Source organism: Stenella coeruleoalba (genome assembly GCF_951394435.1).
Source record: "Stenella coeruleoalba genome assembly, chromosome: 6".
In the NCBI taxonomy this organism is placed as follows: domain Eukaryota; kingdom Metazoa; phylum Chordata; class Mammalia; order Artiodactyla; family Delphinidae; genus Stenella; species Stenella coeruleoalba.
In genome coordinates, this window is record NC_137151.1 from 49,826,711 (window position 1) to 49,840,651 (window position 13,941).

General features: G+C 34.4%; 1 protein-coding gene across 3 annotated transcripts in view; it reads right to left on the reverse strand.

Annotated features, from left to right (window-relative positions):
• Positions 1-13,941, reverse strand: part of ARL5A (ARF like GTPase 5A) — a 70,860-nt gene that overhangs the window by 35,962 nt on the left and 20,957 nt on the right. For 2 of the 3 annotated variants that reach the window (XM_079925255.1, XM_079925254.1), the window contains one exon: positions 9,192-13,630. In XM_079925255.1, the coding sequence (XP_079781381.1) occupies positions 13,582-13,630 (49 nt within the window). In that variant the 3' untranslated portion in view covers positions 9,192-13,581. Of the gene's footprint in view, positions 1-9,191; positions 13,631-13,941 lie in introns of those variants that run through there. The other variant, XR_013828884.1, reaches the window with a different exon arrangement.

The window sequence follows — 13,941 nt, forward strand, 5'->3', positions numbered from 1 at the left end:
TTCTAACACTGCCCAAGCTAACTGTTCATAAATCTTCCCCATGAGATTAAGCAACCTGGGAACATACGTGGTTTCATTCTCTATGTCCCTGACCCCTAGCACCGTCTCTAAGACATGGTAGGTATTCAGGTATCTGTTGAATTTTATTCTGCTATTGTATATAGAAGCTGAAAGATACATCTTTGGACACTAGAGAAGAGGAGTGAGGAGATACACATGGTGTCAAAAAATCACTTGTAGCTAAAATACTGTCCTAGGAAAACTAGCTATGCACTTAATGGATTTTTGGTCAGGTTATTGGTCCACTGAATGCTACTCACTTGTGTTTCCTTTGAGCCAAGGAGGGTGGGAACTCTGACTCCTTGCTTTCATGCTGTTGGGACTCGTGCACTTATATGCTTGTCAGCCTTGCACTGCAAGGGAACAGATAACTAATAAATATCCCTGAAACACATTTCTTAAATGTCTTAGATGAAATTACCAATGTAGGTTTAAATTCCAGACATGTATATAATTTTTTCTTCCAAGGTCTCCCGCCAAAGAACTTTTCCAAAAAGCAAAATTCTTAACGCTGTCCACCCTTTCCTGAATTCCTAACGTGGGCTATGCAAGCTGGTATGGTTACACTTTGAAGACACAAAAACATTAAAAAGAAAAAACAGCACAAGGTTTCCTTTGACTTTAGTGAGTACACTTTCAGCTCATTTCCTTTAAAACACTGCCCCTGAATTGCAAATTACTTCATGGTCTTTTTTTAAGTGCACTCTCCTCCTAGACTGACAGAGCCAGCTGCAGCATTGTACTGTCTATGGAAATGATATCATCAGCACTCTGTCCTTGAATAAGACCACAATCATTACATGTGGCTCCTTTTCACACAGCAGGAACGGAATATATGCTTGTTTACAGCAACGGTACCCAGAAAGTCATCACGTTGGCACTCTTGTCGGCAGCTTAAAGTCAAAAGAAAGTTTAGCCTGAATTACCTGAATCCTCTTTTAAAGTAAGAGTCATTTTACTTTTAATACATTACTAATGTTTAAAGTGTTAGCTTGTTTTCTAATATTCAAATTCAGCACATTAATTATAATTAATTTTGATAAGTCAGCTGAAAATTATAATTTATTTGCTTATAGTCATTTTCACTAGATATATTTATATTTCTTATATTTCTCTGTTCCAACTTTATATCAAAAGTATAACATATTGTTTAATTGTAATTATTTGATACTAATTACAAAAATTTAATCTAATAATTAAATTATTAAATAAAAATAAAAGAATAGTTACAACTAAGTCATTTTTATACCTTCCCACAATCCCATTCCTTACAGAGAGCCACTGTTACCCATTTGGTATAATTCCCTTATATATCAACTTTGCTTTTCATGGATGGACTCTTAAATGCATTCATTTTAAGGGGTAGCAAATAATTTTGTCTGAATCAAATGAATTTGTTCTTTAATCAAATGATAATATAAGAATAAAACATTTGAGAGCCATACTCACCATGAAAAATGTTGTATAAACATCTTTTATTAAAGTAATGTTCTCACCTGGCAAATATTAGTGAAGCAATCCATTAAACTATAAATAATTTTAATTTGGCTCTCATTTATCAAGTACAAAAAACAAGCAGGCAACTTAATAATGTGAAAAAAATTTATGTTTTCTTAAAAACTGACTACCATTCTCTCTCTCAAATACATCCTATTTTTATTAAAATGAAGCCAAAATGCTAACACTATTTATATGTACAAAAAGACCATTAAACATTTAAAATTTATTTCTATCTTTAGTAAATCCATCTTTCCCATTTTTTGTCAATTATTATTTTCCTATTTTCAAAAAGTGAACACATTTTAAAAAATTCTAAATAAATGTAAAATTTTAATTAAATTTGATACTAACTAATTAAATTTTAATTATACTGCTCCCCCTTTTTTTCACCCAGTAAATGTGGGAACTTACAGAAAATGGACAGAAATAAAACAACAATTTTATCTGTTTTTGGTTTACATGGGGTTTCACAGAATATCACTTAAGAAAAAAGGGTTTTGCAAATGAGGAAGTTGAGGTCTTAAAGCACTCTATACCAGCCTGCTTATATGGAGTTATTGAACCCCGCACAGGAAATAATACCTCTTTTTTCTAACTCTCACTGCATTTTGCTTGTATCTTTTGAAAAATAACCATTTGAATGGATCTTATCCATGGTCAAGAATCCTTCAAAAGCAGTAAAATATCAACAACAAGCTAAAAGAGTAGTTCATATCTTTATATCCACAATGATTGATGGGAATTCTATCAAAATTAATCAACCTTGCAACTGGAGTTTGCAAATGGTATTGTATCAGTGAATTCATATTTACTAATCACCTTGCTCTCTCTTCATAATGCCCCAAATGCAGTTAGACAAAGATAAAACAAACAAAAAAACAGAGTTGCATCTCATTTACTTATAAATTAGAAACATTTTTGTATTTTTCCTACCCCATTAAGATGATTCTTTAAAAACAAACAAAAATGATCCAACACTGGTTTCTAAGTATGAACGTAACGTGCTCAATACAGAATATCTGGCATGTACAAAAGCATAAAGAATCAGAAAAATATCAACCATAATGCTGTCATCTTACAACAACCTGTAATATATACTGTTAGGATACATTTTCTTCCTTTTTTCTATGCTTTTTTCCTAAACATAGTTGAGATCATACTAGATGTAAAAGTTTGTATCCTTTTTTCCCCACTTACCTGTCACATCAGTTATTTCCCCACACTGTTAAAATCTCCTTGTAAAGAAAATTTAATGGCAGCATGTTTCACCTTATAATTTAACAAATCCCTTAATATGTTGGACATTAATGGATGGACACTGGATATATATTTTGAATGAATTAACACAGGACTTTCAACACTTTTTACCTTTGAATTGTATTCAATGTATGGCTTAAGTAGGGTTCTACAAAAAAGGCAAAATCTTAAAAACAAAGAAAATGTAGGAAATATATTCCAGTAGATAAAAAGCCAATCATGTCCTCTTTACTGATCCTATCACATTAACTAGAAACAGTTTACTGGGGGAAAAAAGGAATAAATATAAAGTCATTATCATCTACTCAGCGTACAAAAAAAATATCCTACAACCATTAGGTATAGTTATTTTCCATCTTCTCCATCACAAAAGTTTTGAACAACAAACCATAAAGAAAGCTTAATATATCCAATTAAAATTTTTAATTCTTCTGAGACCAACTTAAGATACCATATACACACACACACACACACACAAAAGGTAAAAAGATTAATGACACATGGCAAAAGATCATTGTACTTTAAAACAACTTTCACAAAGCAGGAGCAAAATGTACAAAGGAGGTAGAAAATTTATATGATACAAATGACCAAAAATCTATGAAGATGTTCAATCTCATACCTCAAACACACCCAGAGAGTAGCTAAGAATTTAAAAGGATGAAACAGTAAGTGTTTGAAATATACGAAGATGTGTTCCTGCAACTTAAAAACTTGTTCATCAAAAGCAATTTTCTTGCAAGAGATAACGGTAAGATGGGAGTTTCAGTCACACTGGGAAAGAGTACAATCTCTATTATTAAAATGAATGTAAACTTCCTCTAAGACAAAGAACCCTTAAAAGAAAAGTAAAAGGACTAGCATTAAAGGCTGCCAGTTGTACACTGACACACTTGCAGGAAAGCATCACCAAGGCAGAAGACCAGTCATCTCTGTTAGATGATAAAGTGTTAAGAGATAACTCTTCCCCCACATTAAAAAAACATGAGCTGAGAGTACCTTTTTTAGGTTTTTCCCTTCTGTTCTTCCAAAAAAAGTCTATGATTAGCACAGGATGGATACATTACAAGTGGATTAACAAATAAACTTTGTGCAATAATTAAAGGCTAAAGATCACAGAAAAGTCGAGGGTAGAGAGAAGCTCTGTGCTGCCCTTTGCTAAGTGAGGGAGAACTAGTCAATGTACAGCACAACCTGAAAATGCCTGGAGAGCAGTGATGGCCTGTGAGGAGCAATGAACAGGTCAACAAATCTTACTATAATATAAAATGTCTTGGGACTTCCCTGGTGGCGCAGTGGTTAAGAATCCGCCTGCCATAGCAGGGGACACGGGTTCAAACCCTGGTCCGGGAAGATCCTACTTGCCGTGGACCAACTAAGCCCATGCGCCACAACTACTGAGCCTGCACTCTAGAGCCCGCAAGCCACAACTACTGAGCCCGCATGCCACAACTACTGAAGCCCGCGTGCCTAGAGCCCGTGCTCCACAACAACAGGAGCCACCGCAACGAGAAGCCTGTGCACCGCAACGAAGAGTAGCAGCCAAAAATAAATTAATTAATTAATTAAAAAAAAAATGTCTTAATATAGGGATGGTCATGTGCTTGAGTGAAGAATTGACCAGGATGCGGGTACTCTTTGGGTAAGACAATTATGCAACATGTCAATAACGCCTTTTAAAAATTCAAACACGTTTACACAGCAATTCAATTTGTAATTTGAATAAAAAATAAATTCAAGTATTAATTGTATTATTTTTAAAGGTGAGAACTAAGGAACAATTTAACAACAGAAGACTGGTTAGATAAATTATGATAATCCAAACAGGCAAACATAATACATCCAGTAAAATAATGTTTCATGTGTAAAAGATGTTTATAGTATATTGTGGAAAAATTACAGGGTTTTTTAGAATTCTGTATTCAAAATATTGACTCAAATATATACCCATTCCAAAGTGTTGATACGGGTTTTATTAGAATGATGAGACAGTGAATGATTTTTTTTTTTTTTTGCGGTACGTGGGCCTCTCACCGTTGTGGCCTCTCCTGTTGCGGAGCACAGGCTCCGGATGCGCAGGCTCAGCGGCCATGGCTCGTGGGCCTAGCTGCTCCGTGGCATGTGGGATCTTCCCGGACCAGGGCACGAACCCGTGTCCCCTGCATCGGCAGGCGGACTCTCAACCACTGTGCCACCAGGGAAGCCCTGAATGATTTTAATTTTCTTTTTGCTTATTATGTCTCTTTTCTGGTTTTCACACAAAGAAATCATGCATTTCTTATGTAATTTTTTTATATTCATAAACACTTTTATATGCTAAAAAGATAATTATAGGGACTTCCCTGGTGGCGCTGTGGATAAGAATCTGCCTGCCAATGCAGGGGACACAGGTTCGAGCCCTGGTCCGGGAAGATCCCACATGCCTCGGAGCAACTAAGCCCGTGTGCCACAACTACTGTGCCTGCACTCTAGAGCCCACAAGCCACAACTAATGAGCCAGCACACCTAGAGCCCATGCTCCACAATAAGAGAAGCCACCACAATGAGAAGCGCACGCACCACAATGAAGAGTAGGCCCCGCTAGCCGCAACTAGAGAAAGCCCGCGTGCAGCAAGGAAGACCCAATGCAGCCAAAAATAAATAAAATTAAATCTTTAAAAAGAAAGAAAAGATAATTATTAAAATTAAAGGAACAAATGGGTAAGTTTAATGATCAAGGACTAATATATTTAGTATTTAAAGAACTTATTCCATTTACAAGAAAAATACTGATTCTAACAATAAATGAACAAAAGAATAATTAAGAGGACATTGAAGCATATAAGAAAAATAGTCTCAATAATCAAATATGTGCAAAGTAAGACAACATGCTTATTCTTTTATTAGAGTGGAAATTCCCCCACCCAAAATATACAATATTAATAAAATATGGAATAATAGGCATTCTCAAATCCCATCAAACCATTTTCTCTTCTGGGATTCTAGTCAAAAGAAATACTCCTAACTATGAAAACAACTTTCACTGGAAGATGTCAATCACGATGTTCCTTGTAAAATAAAATAATGGAAATACAGTAGAAGATTACTTGGGGATTTGAATACTAGAAGAATTCAAACACTGGATCTGTTTCAAAAAGATTTTATCCATTTTGATACAGAATGATTTGCTAGAATGTAAGCCATGTAGTGATGCGAATAACTGGTCACTTAGGCAGCCCAACTCATGGGATCCCCCAAAAGTTGGTTCCAGTCATTAGGAACACATTCAAAAGGACTGCCGGAGGCTATTTTGCATTGTGAAAATATTCTTTTCATGGGATAAAGTTTATTTAGCACCCAAAAGAGGATATTCCAGATGTGAAAACTAAAAAAAGGAAGGGCATAAAAGATCAAGAAGATGATGACACAGATCTTTTCCCAAAAGAGCTGTTGTACCATTTACTATTTCAACGTCTACAGATGGTAAACCACAAACTCTGCTGCATTCCTGACATTCCTAGATGCCGATTCACACAGATCTCAAAGAAATAAAATTTGTATATATTTATTTGCACTGCATGATGCTTTTAGGCCATTTTTAAGGAAATATGTCTTATTTCTACTAGAAGAACTAGTCAGAAAAATAGTCACCCTGAATTCCTTTTGAAATAAGGCAGAATTAAATAAAAGTTGAGATAAAAATTGAAATAAGAATTAAATGAGGTAGTATGCTACAATCACAGACATAAGAAAAACTCATTCATGGTGGGGGGCAGGACACAAAAATATTAATAGTTCATTAATTCGTCTGTCAACACGTATAAACTGAACACCTGTCACATACTAGGCACCGTATTTGGCGCTGAGAGATGTAAACTGGTAAACACAGCAATCGTGGTCACTGTGGTCCTGCAGCTTACATTGCAGAGGGGAGAAAGACCGCTACTCAACAAGCATGCGTGGGGAGGTGCCGTCCCCAGGCATCCGCAGTGTTTTTCCTCCGTTTTCTCCTGTTTACTGTCAACCATTCTCATGATGTTCACTTTAAAAAATATTCACTTTAAACGACTGGACCTTCCTCACATTTTAAGACAAATTAATCACACAAACTGGTCACACTGTTTATTAGGTTCATGTCCAATTCAAGTACCCAGAAGTAAAAGATAGAATGCTATTAGTTGACGGAGTTCCATAAAAAGGTTCCTAGAGAAGATGAGGACAATCGTTTTTTCATTTGCATAATGCAACCGTCATACCTTTTCAATTGCCCTGGCGATCCCAGCCCTGGACAGTTAATAGAGCTACCATCACCAAGTCTGCACACATTAAGACAATAAACCAGAATGAAAACACTGACAACATGGATGTGTGAATAGTAATTATAATTAACCTTTTCTAAAAGAAAAGGTATATGTAATAGTACATAATAGGGTAACAATTTAACTTGTCTTTTTTTTGCTGTTCTTTTTACTCAAAGCATAAAGCAGAGACAATACTTTTTACCAGGTTAACATGCAACTTAAAAAAAAAGTTAATATACATATTAAAAAAGGAAATTCAGCAGTAAAATCATATTTGTTATTTCCCCTCAAACATACCTTAACATTATTCCTTTATTGCATTATAAACTAGGTCCTACTACTGGTCACCTGACCCAATGCCTTACATTTCTGGAACTTGACATTTCAGTCAGTTATGGACACAGGAATGATGTTACAAGTATAATGAAGTAACACACCTGCAAAGAAGCTGATTGCACTGCTTTACCAATGGAGAGGTCCCTATACCATCTGCCACTCCAACCCAACATGAGCACAAACATAAGTATCCCCCAGCCACCCACGAAGTTGTCTTGTCAAGAAGGCCCTGAAGCATTATTTCCCTAGGTACCTAACATATCAGCACTGATGAAACAGAAAAGCACCCAAGTGCTCTAAGATTATCACTTTTTGGAATATTCCTTGAATGTACAATTTTCCTAGGATACAGAGAAATACAAGTTAATAAAATGATAAAGAGATAAGAAAAATTTTCCACCTCTTCTTGCATACAAAGCTTGAGTCAAAACCTTGTATCATATTAGAAATTCCAATACAATAAACCTAAAAATTTTCAAAATGTTTCTAATTAGTTGTATTAAATGCAGCTTCAATTATGTCAATATACATAGAGCACATATGTCAATATATAGAGACTAGTTGGAACACATTTTCATCTAGTTTCTCTAGGAAAATATAAGCAAGGAAGATTAATATCTACAAGATACATTTGTCATATTTAAAAATCAATATAGTTAGTAAAATATATTTTAAGCACAAATTAAAATTAGTATTCATTTTTCTCATCTCTAGCAACCAAAAGAGCCCTCATTAGACATAATTATAGCTTCCTTTTCAATGTGTTATCTTGAACATTAACCCAGAAAATATCTTTAAAAGTGCTCTGCAGGTATCACTTCCTCTTAAGGAACCATAGAGGGACATAATGTAACAAAAGACTACTCTAATCTAAAGGACTATTTCAAGCAAAAATAATTAGAGGACTTCTTTACATCACCAATGTAAGAAGTTTTGGAAGAGAATAGTATATATTATAATAATTAAAATCATATATACATTTCACTTTTCATGCAAGATTGTTTAAAATATAAACAAAATGTAATTGTGAATCACTGAAAATACAGTCTTTGCCCCCAGAGTTTACAGTCAAAAAAGAAAGAAAGAAAGAAAGAGAAAGGAAGGAAGGAGGGGAGGAAGGGAGGGGAAAGGAAGAAAGAAGGAATGAAGGGAGGGAGGGAGGGAGGGAGGGAGGGAAGGAGGCAGGGGAAAGGAAGAAAGAAGGAAGGAATGAAGGGAGGGAGGGAGCGGAAAGGAAGAAGGAATGAAGGGAGGGAGGGAGGGAGGGAGGAAGGAAGGAAGGAAGGAAGGAAGAATGAACATGAGAAACATAGTAGAGTTCTATCAAATATTTCATTTTATAAGGAGAATCTAAAGAGGAAGGATTCTGGTGTGCACACACATGAAATGGCTCAAGATCTAAATGATACGACTTAAAATTACTAACCACTAAGTATGAGAATTAAGAGGCTACTCTTACACAAGCAACAAACTTTTACTATGATTTTAAAACACAATATAATTTTCTGTGTGTTAAAACTATTTAAAAAGAACAGAAATAGAGTCTAGTTTTCTAGTCTCTGCATTAACTAACACCAGGGTCATGGAATATTTGTATTAGGAAAGAGAAAAAATGGTTTTGCTCGTGCTTCCTTAACCTATGGTTTATTCAGGGTTAGGATGGGTATTTTCAGTTTTGAGGCTTTTTAGTCAAACCAAGCAAAAATTATGACTTAAAAACCCTCAAGGCTGTATCATCAGTAAGCCAAGCACATATAATACAATAGAAAACATGTATAATTTATTAGATGGACTTAAAAATCAACACAAATCAGTTTTAGGCACTTGCTGAGTACAGACTATGGGAATTTTCTACCAAAGAACACAATATCTAGCAGGCAAGACCATAAAGATTCAAACTGTAGTTTTCAGAACAATACACAAGGGCTAGACATTCGGTAAAAAATATTGCATAATTAATCCAACTGTATCCTGTTACAATTTCTTCACAATCCCACACATGATTTTAGGATTTAATAGATTCACTTTTTAGCATCCAAGGTTTTTAAATTCTCTCTTTCTTTCCTTTACTCCACCATCCTGGTCTTAAAATTATCGTACATTCTTTGAGGGAGCATGATATAGAAGTTTTATTTTTTGTATAAGTGGAACTTTAAAAAAGTATTGTCTATATTATGTCTGCATCGATAGTGTCAATACATGGTGATTGATAATTTTGATGTTTTTAAAGTCCATTTCTACAGGTTTATTTTGTAAAGATAGGCTTCTCATTACTAATTCCTTTAGACAGCTAATGTTTATCTTTGTTCTTTAAGTAAACATGAGGGAAAAAAATGAAATGTGGTCTATGGTTTTAAGGATGTGGGGATGTCTTCAGGTTAAACACTACATATGAATTTGGTCTGGTGTCTTTTATTCCTCAAAACGTAACTCATTTTTGGTAATGGGAAGATAATACACATATAACTTAATCCCTTTCACGTCTACCCAGTAGCTCAAGGAGCTGGCAGTCTAGGTAGTTCTCTTATCTTTCTGAATCTACCTTTCGGTGTGAGAAGCTAAAATTAAGTAGTATTATAATGTTAAATAGAGTATAATTTAAAGGACTCTACTGCTGGTATGTATTTATGTGCTGTACACACAGCAAGCCAGTCTTGTGATGTACGCAACAACTCTAATAATACTCTCTAATGAGCAAAGTGCAAATCAATGAATCAAGCCAGTGGAGGATAGCAAAGAACCAGAGAACCAACTTAGAAACTAGTAGTTTGGAGAACAGTGGATATGGGTAAAGTTTAGAATATCTCCAGGACCAAGATAATATATCTTCGTTGATGGGCAATGAAGATACCGGAGAGCAGGGGATGGCTGAGCTATGGGAAAGCCAATCCTAAAGCAAGAAGTTCCAGATTACATTTGGACAGTGGGAGTATTCAAAGTTAAGTCATGCAAAGAAACCTTGTCTCTACCCAGCCTTGAAAGATGGATTGATTCTAGGATATGACTGGGTAACTGAGAGAAGATGATTCCAAAGTCCACAGATAATCTGGGATGTGCTATTACCCCGTATATACAAAGTAGAACACACTACAGATATAGTCCCAAAAATGCCTGCAGAGAAAACTAGAAATCTGTCTACAGTTTTTCTATGTGCATTAATATAAACAAATGTTGAGGTTGTCTGTACTGTATGTGGTTGCTGCAGTCACAGCAAGAGATGTAAAGTGCCTGTGAGGGGGGACAACAGAATCCCATTTCTAGATATCTTAATACTATACACTCAGACAGAAAAGAAAAGAACATCTCAGGGACTTCCGGCCCTTCCTCAGTGCCCTGCACTTCTCTGTGATCTCACTGTCACTACCTACTAGGCACTTCTTGAAGGCCAGAAAACAGAAACTCTTTTCTATTCCATGCCACGCTTCTAAAATCACTTTACCTGCATTAAAAATGCCAGACAGCAGTGCTGAAGCACTTTTTTATTCTTAAGGCAAAATGTCATATTCCCTACCCACTTTCCCCTGCCTCGCAAACTACCTGCCTTCAATGTATTCTTTGCCCATCCATGAGGGCCAAAGAAGATAGAACTGAAAAATTTCAAACAAGAATCCTTATTAGACTGTGTAAGATATACTTCCTAAATGCAATATGACAAAATTAAACATATTTAAATGCGTATAGCAATATGGTTACTTTTACGAAGATATCAAGAGAAGTTACACAACTTTCAAAATTAGTATCAAACACAGGATATTTAAATCCAGCCACATGTACAGAGGTATGAAGCTTTGTTCTTTTCAAAGCTGAGCATAATAACCCTAAATAAAATGTTTGTTTATACCCAAAAGTAGCATATTAAAAAAACAAAAGCATTGCCCTTTGCTTAATTCCACTTAAAAACTACATATAAATCACCAATATGACTATTCATGAGGCTCTCCATGTTATTTGGAAGTAATACTGTTACAATGATTTCGATGTATTTTCGTACACAAATTTAAAAAGTTTTTTCCCATTGTAATTTTGGTTTTATGCACAAGTATAAAGGTACCACCTTTTTTCTAATGCTTGGCCTGGAGGGTAGAATGTAACGAAAAAAGCATGTTTCATAAATGTGGTAAAAGATTTCATGCATGCTCATGATGCCATGTCAATTGCTAAACCAACTGTAACAATGTAGTACATGCTTTAAACATCCAATTAAGAATAAATTTTGAAAAAAAAAAGAATAAATTTTGGCTAACACCTTGATGACAAGGGAATGTGCTGGTATATTGTTGAACTGATGTGGCAGCAATTCAAGGGACTAAACCATGGTTATTCAAATTAAAAGACAAAAAGGATAAAAGGTGTGGATTTGCTGGGCTACTTTACAGAATATTTGTCTGTGATGACACTGCAACATCAACAAAATAGATTTGGGTTTTTAATATACAAGCAATTTCTTACAGTGATTGAAAAAGTATGAGGACATATGAACAAATAAAGCTTAGTAATTTAGGAGTTACTTTTGTAAAAGCAAGTTCACAAATATTAAAATGTTATACTTGCATTTTGAACATTATAATATAAATATAAAACACAAAACATCTAATTTTAAATGCTGATTTCCCATGCCTGACTTGGATTTATATAACGAGCATTTTATATTTTCTAGAAAGGAAGTTTCAAAGTTTTGTCAATACTTAAGAGTATGTACTATTATTTCTCATCAAAATCTTTGAAATCTAAAAGGCTGGTATTAAAAGTAGTTTTTTTTTTTTTCTTGAATATTCTAAAACGTGCCAGTTTGGGATTAGTCACCAGATTTTCAGGGCATGAAAGATATACCAACAGAGTGCCCAAGAATATGTTTTAACACATTTAGGATAAGTTTGTTTACATTTAAAACAGAAATACCTTAGACTTTCAGATGCTGGGAAAAAAAAAAAAAAAACCTAGCAAACATAAAAGGTTTTGGGGCCAAGTTACTTCTTAGTAAAAATCATACATTATGTTGATCAATATTTAAACCAAATTCTTAAAAGCATTAAAAAGGATTCATATTTTGTAATTGTCAAACAATGCATTCATGTGGTTTAAGATGATAGAGGAAAACTTACAGACACACAAAAAAACCCTCAAACTATTCCAACTCCTAAGTTAAGAAATAAGAAACTTTCAAATTAAGAAATTATCTTTGTTGCTTAGAAAATATGCTTTACTTTTCATCTCAAATTGACTTTTAAATGCTTGACATACAATTTAATATCTAAGAAGACTGTAGCTAAATTATTTGATAATATTTATAGTGTGATACTTCTTCTCTGGGTAGACATATTTCATGCAACAGTTTCCAATTAATGCTGGAAAAAAATCACTTGATAATTTTAATCACAATTAATGATTAACTGAAAATAGATTAACAATTTACTCAGTAAATTTAGATGGCATAAGGTCCAGTAAAGGGAGCAATCTGGTGATTGCTCAATGTGCAATTCTGCCCATAAGTAATACTAAGTCAAGAATATGACAGATATTTCACTCAGCTGGACTACATGTTTCCTTGTACGTGATTTGGTCAACAAAATATTAGGTACACAATGTCAAGCTTTTTCCTTGCTTTTTTGATTTGGGGGTTGCTTAGTATGATACAGAGAACATAGGGGAAGTACAAAATGGCACTTACCACCAATGCCAGTACTCATCTCATTATGGTTATAACTAAGGATGTTATTAATTTTTGTGTTATTTCCTTTTTTTAAGAACATAAATCAAAGCCATTAACTTGAATTTGAGGTATATACATAATACCTACACAACCCTATGCAAAATACTTTTGATAATAAAGCTCTTAAAGTTAAAAATATCCTCCTCTCCCTTTGTACTTACCACAGGCTACACAATGTCCTGAGAGGATTCTTTATGAGAAAAATGTCCATCACAGCTTTAAGACCTTGCTTTGGAAGGAACTAATGAGAAAGCAGATGGAAAGGTGAGACTTCATCTTTGTTTTCAAACAAGTGGTCTTAATTGTTCTTCTTATAGAAAAAGTTTAACTGTTTAAATCAGTTTATTATAAATATATCTAAACCATTAATTTTTGCAGCTTTCAGGTAAAGTCCAGCACTTCATTTATACAAAGTCTATGAGAACAGGTCAGTAGAGATCATCTAATCTTAAGTCGTGACATCATCCATTCAAGTCCTTGGCATAATCTATAAAGAAAATAAAATATCTTGATTAACTAAGATATTTTAGCTATGAACTAAAAAGCTATGAACAGCAAACTAAAAGAAGATATCATTTTTCATCTACCTAAACAAAAAAGATTAAAAAATCAGTAATATTCAATGTTGGTGCTATTGTGGTGAAGCCATACTTTCACAGAGTGCATCCGTATATTTTTGGTTCTGTTATGTCTCTAGTGCCTAGAATACTGCCTGACACATACAAGGAGCTCAATAATTACACAGTGAATGCCCACAGAAAGTAATTTAGCAAGAAGTATCAAAAATGTTTAAAATAT